The sequence below is a fragment of the Microcebus murinus genome, chromosome 13, assembly GCF_040939455.1.
Source record: "Microcebus murinus isolate Inina chromosome 13, M.murinus_Inina_mat1.0, whole genome shotgun sequence".
Taxonomy (NCBI): domain Eukaryota; kingdom Metazoa; phylum Chordata; class Mammalia; order Primates; family Cheirogaleidae; genus Microcebus; species Microcebus murinus.
This window is the reverse complement of record NC_134116.1, coordinates 77,125,296-77,145,625: the sequence shown is the minus strand read 5'-3', so window position 1 is coordinate 77,145,625 and position 20,330 is coordinate 77,125,296. Positions and strand designations below refer to the sequence as shown.

The 20,330-nt window shown below is 43.9% G+C and overlaps 1 protein-coding gene across 2 annotated transcripts in view; it reads right to left on the bottom strand.

Annotated features, from left to right (window-relative positions):
* Positions 1–20,330, bottom strand: part of TNFRSF19 (TNF receptor superfamily member 19) — an 86,340-nt gene that overhangs the window by 33,541 nt on the left and 32,469 nt on the right. For both annotated transcript variants that reach the window (XM_076009540.1, XM_076009541.1), the window contains exons 4-5: positions 14,453–14,631; positions 4,060–4,145 (exon numbers count right to left, since the gene is read on the bottom strand). In XM_076009540.1, the coding sequence (XP_075865655.1) occupies positions 4,060–4,145; positions 14,453–14,631 (265 nt within the window). The remainder of the gene's footprint in view (positions 1–4,059; positions 4,146–14,452; positions 14,632–20,330) is intronic.

The following is a 20,330-nucleotide window of genomic DNA, read 5'->3' as shown; positions in this document are numbered from 1 at the left end:
ATGCCATTAATGACCTGACAAGGGGGTTATGGGTGAACTGATTATCACAAATCCATTGTACTGGGGGGGCGGGGCTTAGTGCTCATCTGGTGGGGGTGGGGCTCGAGGCCTCAAAAGGGACAAAGAGGACAGAGACCAGCCTAAGCCAGGTCTCTCCAGCCTCCCAGCTTAGCCAGACACAAAGCTCCACGACAGCTCCTTTCCACCCTTGCTCACCCACCAGTGCTGGTGAAGCCCCGGCTAGATAGCACCAGGGCCAGATGCATCAGGAGAGGCCCCCAGTGTGGGGCAACCCCCAACCCAACACCAGGTGCCGGGGCCCAGGGGACAGAGGCCAGGTGGGGCCGTCCTTTGGGAGAATGGCAGCCAGCAGGTAGGCAGTCCTTGGAGCTCACTCTGAGGCCAGTACCACGTCACTGGCTGCCAGTTCATCTACTTCCACCCACAATCTGCAGACATGGGCATTATTATCCCCATTTTCCAGACACTAAGTGGGGGCTCAGAGAGGGGAGATGATTTGTCCAAGGTTAAACCCTCAGTACCAGGCCAGTCTAAGGTGTGAATCCAGAACATGGGGCCGAGGCCCCCGCAGTGTTCTGCTGACTCCAAGCCCCCCCCACCCCCAGCACTTCTCACAACACAGAGTCGGGACAGGAACTCTTCGTTTCAATCGCTTTGTGGGGAGCACAGGTCTACCCTAGGACAGGAGAATCTTATATTTTGCCATTTAAGCCATGGAGAATGTACTTGTTCTCTGGTGGCTGAGCCTTCCTCTGTCTCCCATTGCGCCGTTCCCTGTTGGGAGCAGTGTGTGCGTGGGCCAGCGGCATGTCACTGCTCTTCTCTGAACCACACCTCCCAGGCAGTCACCTGCTCCTTGACACAACAGCTCTCCCAGAACGCCAGCAAGGCGGAGCTAAGCATTGCACGCTGGAAGGAGCAAGGAAGAGAACCAAGAGATCCAAGACTCTGCCAGCTGCCAGGCAGAGCGCCAGGCAACTCACATGGGTCTCATCTCGTCCCGACAGCGGCCTTGGCCTCAGGTGTCACTCCGTCTCACAGGGGAGAGTGGGAGCAAGGACTGGGACACGGACTGGCCTGCAGCCCGGACGGCAGCTGCGAGGCCCCCGCTGCAGGGGGGCTCCGAGCCCCCAGACTCCAGAGCCTCTGGGACCCCCAGTGAGGGCTCCCCTGGCTTCTGGGAAATCCCAGCCTCTCCCACTACTGCATGTGTCCTTGAAATAGGCACCATTATCTGCCTTAGCTTGGGTGGCTTCACTTTCTTTCTTTTTTGTTTTTTTGAGACAGAGTCTCACTCTGTTGCCCAGGCTAGAGTGAGTACCGTGGCGTCAGCCTAGCTCACAGCAACCTCAAACTCCTGGGCTCAAGCGATCCTGCTGCCTCAGGCTCCCGAGTGGCTGGGACCACAGGCATGCGCCACCATGCCTGGCTAATTTTTTCTATATATATTAGTTGGCCAATTAATTTCTTTCTATTTATAGTAGAGGTGGGGTCTTGCTCAGGCTGGTCTCGAACTCCTGACCTCGAGCAATCCGCCCGCCTTGGCCTCCCAGAGAGCTAGGATTACAGGTGTGAGCCACCGCGCCCGGCTGGCTGGCATCGCTTTCTTATAGCTAGGAAGCAAAACGGTGCAGAAACTTCTCAGGGGGAGGAGAGACCTCTGAAACAGCAGTGCTTTGTGGATGAGTTTTAAAAGCCCAAAGTAGAAGCAATGAAAACATAAGGCGCCTTCCATAATTTCCACAGAAGACTTTAAATCTCCTTTGAGGAGATTAGTTGTGTTCTGGAATAATTCTCAAGAACCGTGCCAAAGGCAGCAAACTTTCTTTCTAGAGATAAGGACTAACGCTCACTACAGACCGCCGGACTGTCTCCCTTTATGAGTTGAAAGACCGTTAGCTGCTACGCACACTGCGTTTTTGACTTTGACAAATAATCTGTTTTTCTTTGCTTTCTAAAAAGTTTTATATATGCAGAAATATATATGTATATATATATAAGTTTTCTTTTCAAAATCGCAACTTACTAAGAACTTCACGAGACACTAAAAGTTACATGTGAGATCAACCTTCAGAGGCAAATTTGTGACATTTAAGCTTAGCCAGAACCCTGAAGTCAAAAAATTCCAAAGCCTCAGACATTTGACTGGATTATATTAAACTTAAACCCCCAAAATTAAAGAGAAAAAAAAACCTCCTAGTACTTTCCCACTCCAGACTGGGCAAGACTGGCCTCTTTCCTGAATCTCTGTACGGTAGTTTGGGATAAAGTACGTAATCGTAACTTGCCTTATTGACAAAAGGGTGGCTGGGCTTTCAGCCGGCAAGAGGACATGTCCTTTTATGGGCTGCGTAGCCGCGTAAAGATGCTCTTTCAATGTCTCTCACATGTTAGATTTTGAGAATTTTTGTTAAGTGAGTGATGAATGTTAAAACAAATAACACAATATGGTAACGAATGTCACCATGTAGGACAGATTGGAGGGCTTGGGTTTTCGTAGAGCACAGCCGGGGTGGAGGAAGAGCACGCTATCTGGGGCGAGACAGACTGGGACGTGAATACTGCCTCTGCCCTCTCCCAGCCACCCTCTCTGGACTGACGTCTTCAGGCACAAGTCAGGCCGACCATAGGATTATTGAGAAGAGTAAGTAAAGCACCTGCCTTGTGACCGAGCCGTAACAGGCACTCGACACTGCATTCGTTAACTGCAGTGGAGTACGTGGTGAATGTTAGCCTATTTTAAAAATCAAGATCGATATATCTTTTTTACAAAAGTTATAAAATATAAATATTTTATATTTTAAAGAATATACATTTTATATAATCGATATGTCTTTTTAATAAAAGGTTGAAAGTCTTCCAACTTTTTGCTTTTCTATCACTTTAAAGGAAGAAGAGAAAGCAATGCATTTTGGTAAAGGGCACAATAATATGGGCTGCAAAATTCCATGGCATCCCTGAGAAGTGCCAACCGGCTTTATCGACTGATGCACTAACTTTTAAGCGGTTCAGAGGGGAATTCTGTCAGAGAGAGAAGCATAGGCAGATCCCATACACTGGAAATTATATGAAAACAGTGCTCCCCAGAAAAGCATGAGCAACCTTTGCAGTGATAAAGCTCCTTCCCTCCTCCAGCCTCTCTCCTGGACCCAGCTGTTTCTTGTGTACCCTGAAGCACAGATCACCAACGCCCTGCGTGGGCACAGACAAGCGTGCTGCCTGGCCAGCAGGAGCTCCTGCTGCCTCCTGCTGCCTCCCTCCCTGTCCCATCCCCAAGGGGATTCACTGGCCAGGTTCCAACCTGGCATTAAGAAGAGTGAGCAGCCATTTTTTCCTATTCAAAATCAATGCAGATTGATCACTTGTAGCAAATGCCTTTTACATCTAAGCAAAATACATGGTCAAAAAGATCATAAAGAGGAGCAATAACCTAAAGAGGAAAACGTAAAGAGGAAAAGGCACGACTTTGTCACTTAACAGTTGTATCCCCAGCGTGCATGAGTTCCCTCTTCTCATTTACTTGTTAAGTGACAAAAATGCAAAAATGAATGAAGTGAACTAAAATTCCACTCAATGATCCATTAACAAGGCAGAGGTGATTTACGGAGAGGAGCTTTTCTGGAAAGGCAAAGAGAGATGCCACCAGATGATTACGTCTGGGAACTAAAAAGGGTACACCGGGAATTCACGGGGCCGTGGCCCAAGGATATTCCACATTAAGCTCTGGACCTCCTGGTTAATTGGAGTTTCCTGCTTTATATATCTAGAAGGAGAGATAAGAATTTGAATGGAGCAGAGCAGCAGCAAACGTCTGCGTTTCACTTTGAGATTCAAATCAACGGGCACAGTTTGCTGATGGAGGCGCACAACAAAAGGGCTTTATGTCCCGCTGGAAGACTGATAAAAGGGTACACACTGTAAACTCCACAGGAGAGACAGATTTTGCTCCATGTGCCAACTGAAGACAGGCTTAAAAATTAAAAAGATTTTAAAAGGGCCAGTTGTCCCTGGGGCTCTGTTTGTACCGCGTTCACTCACAGTGTGGTTCGTAAGGGGGCGGAGGGTCTCCACAGGGCACGCACTCCATGTCTTGAAAACCAACCAGCTTTGTCTTCCTATAAAATCTGGAAGAGAAGAGGAAAACACTCCTGGTTAGCTTTTCCATCTAAGCTTACAGTTGGAGCAAGCAAGAGTTATGTTATCAATTTCCAGCAGTCTCCTTTACCAGTTCCATGGCTAAAAACAAAAAGGTACCCAAAGGCTTCACTATAACAGTGTCTCAGAGGCACCCTTAGGACCTTTCTGAGCAGGCAGCGAACACGTAGGAAATAACAGTTCCACTAAATGTAACTTCGCAGAGTCTCCGCAGCCCGTAATTTTTATGTGCTGTGGTGGGAATACTGGATACTATAAAATCAGTAGGCTTTGGCATTTCTATTGTAATTTAAATTGCAGAACGCCTAGTAAACAAAATGCTAGTTTTTAACACTTGGAATCATGGACCAAAAAGCCAAGCAAACCCTAAAAGCAATGGGAAAATGTATAGAGATTTTCATGCAATCTTGATATGGGAATGTCTTTCTAGGCATGACAAGAAACCAAGGAGGCAGAGTGGAAGTTTTGACTAAATACACAGACGAAAGAGAAGAGAAGAGAAGAGAAGAGAAGAGAAGAGAAGAGAAGAGAAGAGAGAGAAGAGAAGAGAAGAGAAGAGAAGAGAAGAGAAGAGAAGAGAAGAGAAGGACATTAAAGACATCTGAAGATCAAAAATAAACAAATAAAGTACCATCAACATAGTTAATGGGCAAATGAAAATTGAACAATTGTTCTGATTATATAGTATTGTCTGAATCTTAAGCCTATAGGGTAAAATGTAAAAATCATGATGGTGAAAGCGAACACTGTAATTGAAAAATAGGCAAAGAACATTCATTCCCAAAAGAAGAGCATTTTATAATTTTTAAATTTCAAAATTAAAACTAAAAAGCAAGGTGGAATTTAAAATTTTTTAAATTTAAGATGAAAGCATTTAACTTCATTACTAATCAAGTAAATATAAGCTGAAGTGAAAATACAGCATTTTTACTTGAAAAGTTGGGAGAGTGTCGGTGTGAGGGTAGGCAAATAGACACATGTATACATCACCAGTGGGAATACAAATTGCCACTTTTAGGAGGGCAATTTAGCAATTGTAATTAGAACTCAATAAAATAATTTATACTCTTTATCCAATAATTTCATATGTAGAAATTTATCCTAAATAAAAAAATCAACTGGGTTAAGCTGTATGCATTAGAATACAATCACAGCATTGCATAAAAGAAAAAAAGCTAATTAGGCACAATCCCCATGACCCAAGGCAATGGAATAGAAGGTGGCTTTAGAAATGATGATTCAGGCCTACCATACACATTTTTAAAATTCATTAAATATCATTAAATGAAAAAAAAGAAGTGTATATGATTCTATTTTGTACAAACACACTTTCATATGAATTTTTTTCAGATTATTTAACCTATGCAGATAAAAATGTATGTGTACATATTTACAACGAGAAACATTTGGAAGATATTATATAGAAAATATTAACAGTGACTTGGTTGGGAATTGAAGTGATTGTGGGAATTCAAGTGTTTTCTTCGTATGTGTAACTTCTATCTTTTATATGACAAAAATAGTGACATGGAGACTAACTATGGATCACGCCTATAAAGACAGGTAGATGTAATTACTTTGCCAAATTGGATAATGTAGTAGCAAATCTATATAATTTATGGTAGAAGCAAAATTTGCATTTGAATCCAGATATGTTACTACAACTGCCCAGATACAGTCAGTAAATGTTCCAACTTCTATTTTCATATGACTATGAAAATCTGTCCAAAGGATATATAATACAGTGACTTCCCACCAGATATTAACAAAAGTATTCATTGTGTAATTTATAAAGTACAGATCAAAAAGAAAAAAGTTGGAGGACTCACACTCCCTGATTTCAAAACATATTACAAAGCTACAATAATCAAATCAATATGGCACTGGCATAAAGACAGACAAACAGACCAATAGAATAGAAAAGCCTAGAAATAAACCTTTACGTGGTCTATGATTTTTGAGAAGGGTGCCAAGACCACTCAGTAAGGAAAGAACAGTCTCTTTATGAAATGTTGTTGGGAAAATTGCACATTCACATGCAAAAGAATGAATCTGGACCCTTCTCTTATACTATATAAAAAAAAATTAACTCAAAATGGATTAAAGACCTAAAACTATAAAACACTTGGAAGAAAAGATAGGGAAAAAGCTCTGTGACATTAGATTTGGTGATGATTTCTTGGATAGGACACCAAAAGCACAGGCAACAAAAGCAAAATTTGACAAATGGGACTGCATCAAACTTAAAACTTTTGTGCATCAAAGCACACATCAACAGAGTGAAAAGGCAACCTACAAAATGGGATAAAATATTTGCATATCATATGTCTGATAAGAGCTAATATCCATAATATATAAAGAACTCGTACAACCCAACAACAGAAAAATCAAATAACCTGATTTTCAAATGGGCAAGGGACTTGCATAGACATGTCTCCAAAGATGATACACACATGGCCAATAGGCATATGAAAAGATGTTCCACATCACTAATCATCAGGGAACTGAAAATCAAAACCACCATGAGATATCACCTCAAACCCATTAGGATGGCTACTGTTAAAAAAAATAGCAATAAACAAGCAAAAAATAACAAATGTTAGTGAGGATGTGGAGAAACTGGAATCCCATGCATTGCTGGTGGGAATGTAAAATGGCGCAGCTGCTGTGGAAAATAGTATGAACTTTCCTCAAAACACTAACAGAACTACCATAGGATCTGCAATCCCGACTCTGGGTATATATCCAAAGGGATGTGAAGCACGGTCTTGAAGAAATATCTGCACACCGTGTTCACTGCAGCACCATTCACGATAGCCAAGAGGTAGAAGAAACCCAAATATCCGTTGCCAGATGCAGGATAAATAAATGTGGAATATGCACACAGTGGAATACTATTCAGCCTTACAAAGGAAGGAGTTCCTGGCACATGCTACAACGTGGATGAACCTTGAGGACACTGTGCTAAGTGAAGCAAAGCAGTCATAAAAAGACAGACACTGTATGACTCTACTCCTATGAGGTAGTTACAATAGAACAATCCACAGATACAGAAAGAAGAAGGGTAATTGCCAAGGGCTGAGGAGTGGGGAAAAAGGAGAGTTCATGGGGTCCTCAGACTTTTTAAACAGGGGGCCAGTTCACTGTCCCTCAGACCGTTGGAGGGCCGGACTATAGTTTAAAAAAAACTATGAACAAATTCCTATGCACACTGCACATATCTTATTTTGAAGTAAAAATACAAATGCAAAAACGCCCACATGTGGCCCTCAGGCCAGGACATAGTTTGAGGACGCCTGGATAGAGTTTCAGTTTGGGGTTTGAAAAAGTTCTATAGATCTATTCCACAGCAATGTGAATATACTGAACATGACTGAACTGTACACTTCAAAACAGTTAAGATGGTAAATTTTATGTTGTGTGCTTTTGACCACAGTAAAAAAAATGCATACACGGTAAAAACATAAAGATCATAGGACAATATAAGGGAGCTTTATTAAGTTGTACGTCTTACTAAACAGAACAATGTATGCAGACTAATATTTTTTTTCCTTTCAGCCAGAAAACTTGCCAAATTATAAGCTGACTAAATTAAACATTAAAAAAGTCTAAAATAGTTTTTCATACGTAAAACTTCATTTCATGTAAAACAAAATAAAGAGAAAAAATATACTATCTAACATTCTTGACAGCAAATATTGAGCATATAGAAATACATCCTTTAAAACTTAAAAAAAATTAGGGAAATATGAGGTATTAGGAATACAATGTAGACATTATTTAACATTTTGAAAATAAGGAACTGTACATGTGATGAACGTACAATAGTTCTGAAGTTTGAGCTTTCCCTGACAATCAAAATATATTCACCAAAAATATACTTAATTAAAATACATTGTGAGTCTGAGGACCATCCCACAAATGAGGCCGGAAGGTGAGCAAATCACGTCGTGTTCTGAATGATCGTTAAATGCAAAGTAGAAATAACCGGGAAGACTAGGTGGAGAGAGAGTGCGTGGGCTCCCGTACTCCCGTACTCCTGGCAAGAAGTGGAGCCCAGACATGGCCGGGAGCAGCTGTCAGCAGTGCCACAGGGGCGACACGAAAGCATTCGACACGGTCTTGCCTCTGCTCCCGTGCATTGAAGGCAGAACCTAAGGTTTTTTAAAACGGCTACAAAATTCTCAAAAAATGATCAACTCACTCACTTTTTCCATTCAGTACAAAGAAAGGTCAGAATTTCAAAACTCAGGACAGTTGCTAAACTATCGGTGGTGTGCTAATGATCAAAGATTTTTTTTTTTTTTTAGTTAAAAAAAGCCCCCACAAAATCATAATCCAACTTGAAGATGAAGATACAGAAATTAGAGTTTTAGGATAATCGATAAATCTTTTTAAATCACTCTGCTTTCTCTTTATTTTGTTTAGACTGCTGTGGTTTGGGGGGACAGAGAAACATGTGCAGCTCCATTTCCTCTCCAACTGAGACAGGACACACATTTAAAAAAATAAATTACAAGGGAACAGAGGTACGATACAAGATGCCTCCTTAAACTGGTTTCCACAGTTCAATGCTAAATTTTACTCCTGGCTCGCAGACAGCTAATGCAAAAAGACAACAGAAAACCACCCTGGATTTTACTTAGTCACTGCTTGAGGAAAAGCAGAATATAAATACATCTGATAGACCCGAATTTTTCCCTGACAGTGAATTTAAAGAAAAATTTTTAATTGAACTGAATCCAAATAACACAAGTTACCCTAATGAACGATGAGTTTGAAAACTGCTATTTTAAGCAAATGTGGTTATAAATCATCAATTCTTCAATCCATGGCCACATTTCTGCAAGGAGATGGCATACCATCATCCAGTTTTATAATGACCTCAGTTAACCCCAGGTTCCCATGTCCTGGGAAGCACAAGCAAGGCAGGGTCGAATTTTCTGCCCTGTACTTTTGTCAGTACCTCGTTCGTACTGGTTGATCAGCTGCTATTCCTGTTTCTCAGCACTCCACAGTGATGGCCCCTTATTTGAAATTGGACAAATGCTAACAGCAAGATGAATTGTTAAGGGAAGGGTCTAAATCTCATAAACAGTGTTGGGGGTACCAGGGAGCACCCTGGGAACAGAGGGGAGCTGAGCAAGAGGATGAGGAAATGGACCTGATGGGGACGGGCTGAGGGTGGAGGGGACATGGAGGGGGCAGGGCACAGGTTGTCCTCGTGCGTGTAGTCCTCAGTCACGGAAGCTTTAGGTGAGGCCTCCTAGTGCAACCAGACACCTGCCTACAGGTGGCTGGGCAGAGGGGCTGCTAGGTGAATCCCAGCCCTTTGATTTGCAAGCACATTTATCTGCTCTGAGCATCAGTTTCCTCCTTTGTAAAGAGGGAAGACATTAACCCCTGCTTTACAGAGTGGCTTTGACATACAGTGCTTAGCACGTAAGAAAGTGTTCAATAAATGTCAGCCGTCACTGCTGTAGAAGCAGCAGGGAGCTGGCCAGGGCCAGGCTATCCTTTCAGGGTTGGTGTCTGGTCCCCCTGCACGGGGACAGGGTGGGGCACAGGGGGCCAGCAGAGGAGGCTGGAGGCCCATCAGCCACACTTTGAAAAAGTCATGCAAAGCTTTCACTGGCCCCCAAAACCATTAATCTGCTATAATGTCCAATATTTTATTTAGTGCCTCCTATGGCCTGGGCACTCTGCCGGGACTTTACATGTCTCGTATCCTTAATGCTTTTAACAATTCTGCAGGTTTGTGCCCTTATGAGATGATCGTTTTACAGGTGATGAGAACACATGTCGGAGAAGTCAAGTGACTGGTCTAAAGTCACTGAATGCGTTTGGGAACAAGGAGACCCTGAATCCCCTCTCCAGAATGACTCAAGTTGTGGGCGCAGGAGACAGGATTTCCACACCCACCTGCTACTGGGAAGGAAGCAGCCGGCGTCCTGCAGGGCCTGAGCCTCCAGGCAGCAGCGGGCCCTTAGGAGAGTGAGGCCCAGGCCACAGGGGGTGCAGTGGCACCAGGAAGAGCAATGCTCACCTTGTCCTGACTTTGGTATCATTTTTCTAGAAGCAATATGCATTATGTGCATTTCTTTCTGCCTCAGTTTCCCCATCTGTGAACTCGATTTTAACTATTTGCCTTCCTCACAGAAATATGGTCAAGCTGGAAGGATACTTTTAAAACCCGCCGAAAAGACCTGGGTAAAAGTCCCTGTGTAGTTACTGCCTGCCTCTTACACTAATGCTGAATGAGAAAGGATGGAATTTTAAACTAATCACAGAAAGAAACTGGGAGGCATCATTCGAATGTCCATTCATTTATAACTTTCCCGCATCTAAGTATCTACTTAAAGAATGAGCAATCACTGTAGACACTAAAGCAGGAGCTCAAATGATGACGAGGTGGGTTGGGGGCCCCGGGAGGAAGCAGGCGTGGCGGGAGACCCAGGAGACCTGCTCTCACACACCCCTGGGGTGTCTCTGCGAAAAGCCAGGACGCGGCTTTTGAAAACCAAGCCCTTGGTCCTGCCTTCCCCATCTCTCTCTGGGCACTGCCTGCCTCAGCCTGCCCATCCCTGCAGGCTCCTCGTCTCCCCGCCAGAGGAAGCGTGTAGATGCGCGTGGACACGCCTTTATCAGAGAACTGGAAAAAGCGAACAGCAGAGATATGCTGTTTGTACCCAGTTCACGTTCCTCAGTTCCATCTGCAGAAGATCAAACCTCCGGTATTGATATTCACAGATATCACCACAGCTCTGAGATTATAGGCCACCACTGTTTTTTTTAAAGGGCAGATTTGTTGAGATACAATTCACATACCATACATTTCACTCATTTAAAGAGTCCTGCAATGTAGGCCGGGCGCTGTGGCTCACGCCTGTAATCCTAGCTCTTGGGAGGCCGAGGCGGGCGGATTGCTCAAGGTCAGGAGTTCAAAACCAGCCTGAGCAAGAGCGAGACCCCGTCTCTACTATAAATCGAAAGAAATTAATTGGCCAACTGATATATATATAAAAAAAATTAGCTGGGCATGGTGGCGCATGCCTGTAGTCCCAGCTACTCGGGAGGCTGAGGCAGAAGGATCACTCGAGCCCAGGAGTTTGAGGTTGCTGTGAGCTAGGCTGACGCCACGGCACTCACTCTGGCCTGGACAACAAAGCGAGACTCTGTCTCAAAAAAAAAAAAATAAAGAGTCCTGCAATGCAATGGTTTTTAGTATATTCACAGTGTGGTATTTATATAACCACCACCACAAGCAGTTTCAGAACACTGCCATCACTCATAACCTTTAGCAATCACCTCCCATTCTTCCCAACCCTCTCCAACTCCCAGCCTTACACAACCACTAATTTACTTTTTTCCTCTACAGATTTGCCTATTCTGGATACTTCATACAGATGAAATCATGTAATACGTAGCTTTTATGACTAGCTTTTTTCACTTAGCATAATGTTTTCTAGGTTCATCTTTGTTGTAGCATGTGCCAGGATTTCCTTCCTTTTTATTGTTGAAAAATATTCCATTGTTTGAATATATTCCATTTGTTTTATCCATTTATCAGTTGATAGACATTTGGGGTTGTCTTAGTCAGTTTTGTGCTGCTACAATAGAATACCCCAGACTGGATAATTTATAAGGAACAGAAATTTATTTCTCACAGTTCTAGAGGCTGGGAAGTCCAAGATCAAGGCACCAGTGTCTGGTGTTTGCGGAGGGCCTTCTTGCTGTGTCCCTGGAGGGGAGGAATGCCATGTCCTCCAATGGCAGAAGGCAGGAGGGCAAAAAAGGGACAAACTCCTTCTGTCAAGCCCCTTAATAAGGGCACCTTCATGAAGGGAGGAACCATCACAACCTAATCCACTTTTAAGACACCACCTCTTAACACTATCACATTGGCAACATCTGGATTTTGGAGGGGATACTTTCAAACCACAGCTTTTTGGCTATTGTGTATAATAGTGCTATGAACACGAGTGTACAAGTTTTTGTGTGGACATAGGCTTTTAATTCTCTCGGCTATATGCCAGTAGAACTGTTAGGTCACATGGTAACTCCATGTTTACCTTTGTGAAGAAATGTTAGACTGCACCCTTTTACATTGTCACCAACAGTGTACGAAGGTTCCAATTTCTCCCTGTCCTCACCAACACTTGTTATTGTCTGTCTTTTGGGGGACAAAGTATGTGGCTTTGATTTGCATTCCCCTGATTATTAATGATGTTGAGCATCTTTTCATGTGTTTATTGGTCATTTGTATATCATCTTTGGAGATATGTCTATTCAAACTCTTTGTCCTTTAATTGGATTATTTGTCTTTTTATTACTGAGTTGTAAGAGCTCTTCACATATTCTAGATAAGATAGTCCCTTACCAGATATATGATTTGCCAATATTTTTCTCCCATTCTGTAGGTTATCCATTTACTTTCTCAAAGGTGTCCTTTGAAGCATAAATGTTTTAAATTTTGATAAAGTCCAACAGGATATTTTTTTTCTTTTGTTGCTTGTGCTTTTTGGTGTTAGACCACTACTTTTTGTGGCTCCTTAGGTGTTGGGTCTCTGTCCAAGGTCATGCTTGACTCGCCAGGCTATTTCCTACCTTGTTTCTGCCCTTCACACCCAAAGCTTTATCTCTGTCTCTGGCATCAAGAAGATAACCCCCCACCCCAGGCATGCATCTAATCAAAACCATCCTGATCTTGTGGTCAAGTCCAGTTAGAGTCTTCTGTCTGTAGCGCCTTGGAGCATGGTTTCTGATGTTGGACTCCCTGGCTGTGACTCCCAGCTCCACCACACATGGGATATGAGATCTCATATGATAACCTTAAAGCTTGATAAGCTCAGTTTCTTCATTTGCACAACATTGTGAAAATTATAGAAAACGATTCATGAAAAGTACTTAGCCCAGTGCCTGGTACATCATAAATAATAAATGTTTGCTGCTCCTGTAATGCTGCTGTTTCATACCTTTGCAGAAACGCCTGGTTTTGCAGCTCCAGGAATCCTGGTTCCTCTCTCTCTTCTGTCTGTGGTCAGTAACACTGGCTGCACTCAGTCCCCACTAATTTATCTACCATTCTGCTTTGTCTTGCTCCCTGCTCACCTAGCAGAACAATGCCTCGTCCCTGCCTTGCAGACCACCACCCTTGCCCCGAATCTAGTCTTCCAGACTCCATCTTCAACTGTCTGTCTTATCTGGCATATCCATCCAGTGGTTACTGAGAAGCACTCACAACTTTAGAATTCCTTCTCCCAGGCTTGGCGCTCCACCTAGTCCAGTGTAGCCCCCTCCTCTCCATGGCCTGGCCGCCTCTTCAATGTGTTCATTGAGGTTTTCTGGTTCACACCTGCCTGCCTGCCCCGTCCCCTCCCCTCATTGCCTCTCCTCTACGCCACCCCTCTCTCCTCCTGTCCCTCCCTCCACCTCTTGGCAACTTCTCACACACACCAGGATCATGCCCACCTTAGGGCCTCCCCCCTAGAGCTTCCCTCTGCCCACAGCGTTCTTCCCCACATAGCTGCTTGGCTAGGGGCCTCCTCTCCTTCAAGTCTTTGCTCACCTCTCACCTTTGCGGTAAAGCCTGTCCTGATTCCCCAGTTAATACTGTAACTTGGCCACCCATCCCCCACGTGGCCATGCCAATGCGCCCTTGTCTACTTTAGGGTTTCTTTTGTCCATAGCAATTATCGTCTTCCATCTCTCTGCACAACTCACTTCTTCGTCATTTACTACTTAGATTTTTTTTAGAACTCTATAAGGATATAAGCTCTATGTGGGCAGGGATCTGTGACACTTTATTCTCTGATATAGCCCAAATACCTAAAAGCAAGGCCTGCTGGCTGCTGGGCAGACATCCGCCGAGACGGCTGAGTGGTGGTGACTTGCATTTCCCTGCAGTCCTCCTGTGAACCTCCTCCTATGACTGCCGCTGCCCTGCACGCTTACGCTTCTGTGAGTTGCCTGTTCGCTTTTTTGTCCGCTTGCCCAAGTTTTCCTTTTTATTGATTTGTAGGAATTCTTTAGATCTCCAAGACACTCACGATTGGTCAGTAAGCCTGCCCACCTGGCTTGTGACCAGCGCCTGTCGCAGTGCGTGGCACATGGCCGGCACAGAGAATCCAGTGTGGAGTGTCGGGACAAGAAGTCCAGAACACAGATGTCTTCAGGGTAGCACCAGTGTGCATTCGAGTTGGGAAGGGAACAGGAAAGAAATGCCCTCGTAAAAGTTAATTCAATCCTTAGTAGGGAAAGAAACCACCCTACTCACCCTGGCAAGCAGTCCCCACAGGTGGCATCGCTGGTGGCTGAACAGTTTGCCTTCTGAAAGCGGTTCACCAGCGCGCAGTCCAGGCACGGCTTGCATTTCTGGAAGCCCCAGTCTTCCTTGAACCTGTGCGACCGGCATGTCACGCACTGTGCATCCTCCCCGTAGCCGAAGCCACATTCCTGTGGGGATTAACGGGCAATAGAAAGCTATTCAGACCTTGCAAGCGTGAAAAAGGAAAGACCGCTGGGATGAAACAAAGGCCCGGTCTGATAATTACCGAGTGTCGGCTTTCCTAGACACAAAGGCAGCTCTTTCAGCGAGCTCAAATGCGTCTTCCACTGCTAATAATCTCTCTTACTACGATAAGTATACTTGGTCATCCACTTTATTCAAGAAGCCATGAGCATGGGAATAATAAAGGGTCTCTCGGGCTCCCACTGCTACATTATTGTCAGCGTATGGCAGAATTATGGCACTTTCTTCTTCTCCAATTAAGCCAGTCGTGTGAATGCCCGGGAGCTAAAGCCAGTGCAACGTTCAGGCACTTATTCACTTTTCAAGGCAGGAAATAAATACTTTGATATCAGGGGTGATGTTTTTGAAAACGAGGATGACTGCATAAGAAATGCACAGGCTTTCGAGCCTACAAATCTATCCAACAGAGAGCTCCTTGAAATGTTTGCCAATTTGGTATGTCCCAAGAGAAGAAAGAGTCCTACATATTACAAGGAAGCAAACTTGTTGTTGAGACAAACTCTACGGTACCAAAGGCCTCACACTTCTCTAGATTTGGACATCAGAACGGTACTGTTCTTCAAGGATGGGAGAGACAGATGGCTTTTTGACCTAGATGTATGTGATCATGTAGGCCAATTTATTTTTATTAAAAAATAAATTATAACACAGAATTAGAAGTCTAATTTCCTTGCCTTCAAAAGCATTCATAGTAAGTACCAACATTTATTGGGTGCTGTCTCTAAGTGGGAACCTTATTTATTTATTTTTTTTTTTCAGAGACACAATCTTGCTACATTATCCAAGTTGGTCTTGAACTCTGGGCTCCAGTGATCCTCCCACCTCAGCCTCCCAAGTAGCTGGGGCCACAGGCATGTGCCACCCTGCCCAGCTTATACCAAGAACTTTACACACATTATCTCAATAATCCAAACAGATGTAGTGTTAGAACCAGGATTTGAACCCACACAGTCTAATCCCAGAGTCAGACTTCATAACCACTATACTATACAGCCTGTCAGGTACTTCTTACGTATACATTACATATCCATAGGAAGATGTCTGAAAGATTCTATACTTACATGTTAACACTGGTTATCTGTACTTTGTGATGGCTTCTATAGAACACTGGTCATTTAAAAAAAACCACAAAACAGCAGCTTAAGAGAGCAAGAGGGGTGCCCATGTAGGCAGCAGGCTGAGTGAACCCACAAAAGCAGGCTAGATGTTGCAGAGGGAAGAGGGCTCAGAATAAATCTCTTAGAGCCTCAAATTTCTTCATTTGTAAACCCTGAATGCTGGAATGCAAGTTCCAGCTAGTTCAAAATCCCCAGTTTCTATATAATTTATATATTTTAATTTCTTCATCCATATTTATATACAAAATCAACAAAGCAGTACTTACTGGTGAAAAATTAAATCAAAACCAACCCAAAGGATAGTACTGCCTGTCCTCAATAAACTACTCAATAAAAGATTCTAAGCGATCCCTTCAATCTAGATTTTCTTACTAATTAACTCATTCACAGTTTGGATGAGCAATACCTTCTTTACTCCTCTCAATTATTCTGCCTGTCTTTCAAATGTACATCTTGAACACGCACAACAAAGAGTTAGGGAGAAAAAAAGTGCAAGGTCAACCTCCTTCTTAATCCTGAGTGCTTGAGCTACACAATATTCTAAACCAAATGCACAGACAGGAGAGAGAGAGAGTGAGAGAGAGAGAGAGAGAGAGAGAGAGAGAGAGAGAGAGAGAGAGAGAAGCATTTGATTTAAAGAACTGATTCACAAATGAGAGTTTCTTTGAAATTGTTAACAGGGATCATCTCTTTTGGGGGAAGGGGAGGTTAGTAGAATTACGAGGAGGTGTTCAATTTTTATAATTCTGCAGTAAGTAATTTAATGTTTGCAAAAGCATCTGTTACTCTTGTGATCAGGAAAACGATCCAAACACACATTCAGAAAGAACTTCTTTGCACATGTGCTAGGTCTTTGTGGGGAGGTCCCTGTTACTCTGGCTCTGCACTGGAACAGCTGTGCTTTTGCTGAGCACGTTAGTGGCCGTGTGCATGCGAAAGGCTCTCTGCAAGCACGGAAGAGAGCCGCCCACTCCCGGAGTCTCCTGGGATCAAAGCGCAGTGCACGTGACATTCTGGGGGTGGGCACCGCATTGTTCGCACGCCTAGCATCCCCGCGTCAAAGGTTCATGCAAGAGCACAGTGTTTCAGAATCATGCTTTGATCCAGGCAGCTTGAGACTGTGTGAGTCTCATGTACAAGTTAAAACATGACGAAGAAGAAAAGAAAAAAAGGAAGAAAGTAGAACGGAAAACAAAGAGGAAGGAAAACACAAGAGAAAAGAGGTGCATTAACTGGGAGTATATGTTGTATGGATTCTGTTTTTCAAGCCAGGTTGACACAGGAGAAAAAGTGTGTACCTTCCCACATTAGATCCAAAGACACAGGAGTCTGAATGTCAACTCTGCCACTTGCTGGCCAAGTTATTCTGGGAACTCTCTGACCCTCAGTCTCGTCATCCGTGAGATAATACCTGACCTACAGGGTTGTTGTGAGGAATAAAGGGAAAAAACATATAAAGCCTCCAAACTCTAAATCAAGCACAGAGTGAGCATTCATTACGTAAATTATACCTATGGATATTATTATTTCAGATTTTCTACCACCCAACAAGCCAACTTTCCTGATTCAAGCCTAATAAAGCGTCTTTGGGAAACAAGGGGCTCTTCAGACCCGGACTCCTTCTAGCTTACTTGAAAAAGACTGCCTTGCATGTAAAACATTTTTGTTGAATAAAAATCTTTCCAAAATAAGTCACAAATTCTTCTTTTAGTTAAAAAAAATTTTGAACATCACACAAAGTATGATTTAACCTGCACGCTCACTGCGCTGCGACGCCAGGGCCACCGTGGGAATTCCCGGGGCTGGCAGGCAGCTGCCACGCGCCCAGCCGACTCTGCCTGTCTGCAGCGACTCCCTCCCTCTCTCCGCCGAGAAACCAAGTGGTCCAAGCAGAAACGAACTTAAGAGAAACCTAAACAGGAGTTTGGAAGGTTTCCTGTCTCTTGAGAAAGAACGCATAATTTCGCATGGGGGAGGTCCTTGTGCTTATTTTTTGATTCCTGACTGTACTGCAGAGTCCCTACCGCACAGAGGGAACGTTTTGACCAGGCGTTCTTGCCATATGCCATTCTATGTCATTTACATGCCATTATGTTTTGTGGAATGAGCATTTCATGACAAGTGTTTTTTTGCTTGGTTGGTTTTGGTCCATTCTACTCGTAGACCGGACCAAGTCATGTTTAGAAAGAAAACAAAACCAGGTGCCAAATGTGCCTTGCTTTGCCTCCGTTATCTGGATATTAACTCACTAATTCTGCTTAGACTTGGTATGTTTCAGTGGCGGCAACAGTGACGTTCGACAGGGGGGGTTTAGGTGGGGGGCTGAGATAGAGCTTTGCATCCAACACTATTGACAAAATTCCCAGACCCACTGAGCACACACCAAACACTCTCCCGGGAACGTTCATAGACATTGCTTATTCAGGGAGGTTGCATTTGAAGTATATTTTCTCTAAAGTCTTTGCCATTTTCAAAGAGATAATACTAGAAAACCAGCTTACTATTATTTTTAAACTATTAAAAATAGCTTGCAGTTCATGATAGTCTAAGAAATGAAGTGACCATTACACAATGCATTAACTAGGAACCCTGAATTAACAAGAAATTCAGAGAAGTTATTTCCAAGGAATTAAATTACAGTATAGTGTCCACGGCAGCAACCACTCTTTGAGTTGATTGTCATATTTCAAATGCACCATAAACACAGGCTCTGTAATTATTTGTAATCCAGGCTATAAAGTCAACAGCATATAAATATTAAATTACCCCCAATATAAATGTCTGCTTTGATGTTTTTATTTCATTCAGTAAAACCAGGTGGTTAAAATGCCTTGAAATCTTCCCCATTAAAAGGTTCAATAAATAACTACCACGAGGTAAAAGAAAGGCAAAAAAACCACCTGAAGGGAAACCCAGCAACCTCAGGCCCCTGGCAATGTTGGTCAGCAGAGTGAGACTGAGCCTTTACAAACTGGTGTCCCCACCCCGGCAAGAGACCACTTCTTTTTCTTTTTATCACTTATATACTGAAAAATGACTACGCAAAACTAGTATGCCTTTCTTCCCATCCCTGGTCCCCAACTTCTTGCTTCCTGCAGCCAGGCACAAACTGGTACCAGGCTTTGGCGTATGTAACCTGCCAGAAACACTTTGCTCGCATGTGCCCATGTGTTTAACACCCTCTTCTGCAACTGTTTTCCCGGTCAAGGCGTCTTGGAGAGTGCTCCACGTTGGCAGACGGCGCGAGCGCCCCATTGTAGGGACACAGTTGGGGCTGTTCTTACTCATCACTGCACCCCAAGTGCTGGGACAGGGAGTGGCCGTGGATGTTCGGTCAAATGCATCTGCATTGATCCCATGACCTAATTGTGCATCGAATGAAAACAGCATCAAATCTTTTGTTTTTACCCCCATACATTTCAGAAAGAAAGGGGTAATTTCCCTAGGTGTGCTATTTTCTGCAGGAGGCAGACAAGTAAGTAAATAGATAAGGACATGAGCCATGTTTGAGGTTAGCCTTTTGACAAAGACTCTCTCCCTGATCAAACTCTAGGCAGGCTCCTCTGAGCCACTTTCCCAGTGGGCCCTGTCCTCGGGTGCCCAATTGCCCAAGAACCCTGCCGAATACGTTCAGCCAGGGCTCCCCATCCTCTGTCAGCGGTCCCCCTCGGCATGTGATCGGGTTCCTCATCCCTCGCCGCACCCCAGGGGCTGTCTGACCACCCTGGCCTGTGTTCAGCCAGAACCCTCCACCCCCTGACGTCACCTCTTAATAACTTCCCATCCACCAACCCCACACTGCTCCTTGGCTGTAACCCCCAACTTGCCGTGCCATCCTCGGAACAGAGCCTGGTTCTACACTGAGGTTTCGGGTCCCCGTTGCAACAGTCCTGAGTAAAATCTGTTGTGCCACTCTACAGCCAGTGCTGGGTTTTCTTTGACACTTTCCTGATTGCACTGGAGCTCTCCCTCCCATCATTTCCTACGAAGGACTCTGTGTGTGTGTCTGCGTGTGCGTGTGCGTGTGTGTATGTGTGTATGTGCATGTGTGTTTGTGTGTGTGTCTGCGTGTGCGTGTGTGTGTATGTGTGTGTGTGCATGTGTGTTTGTGTGTGTGTCTGGAGAGGGGAGGGTAAGTGGGTGGCGGAGCAGAGTAAGTCTGTCATCGGCCTGGGCTTCAGCATTAGGTATATGCATTTTATTTTTCTAGAGCATGGTCTACCACATGGTCTACCAATGGAAGAAACACATTTCTACTTTACATACCCCTTAGTCTTCATTTTCGAAATTATGACCTGGGTACCTTCAAAGCATGAGGGAAATACCTAGCACTTCCTCGAATCCCTGAGCAGACCTTTTTATCAGTAAACCTCAAGGTGGGAAAATATCTACATGGATAAAATAATAATGCAATTTTTTTTTTTAAAAAAAAAGCATCGCTATGGGTTTCCTACTTCCTTCCTAACATCGTACATGAAGTGAACACTCCTGGGTGTCCGGCGCCC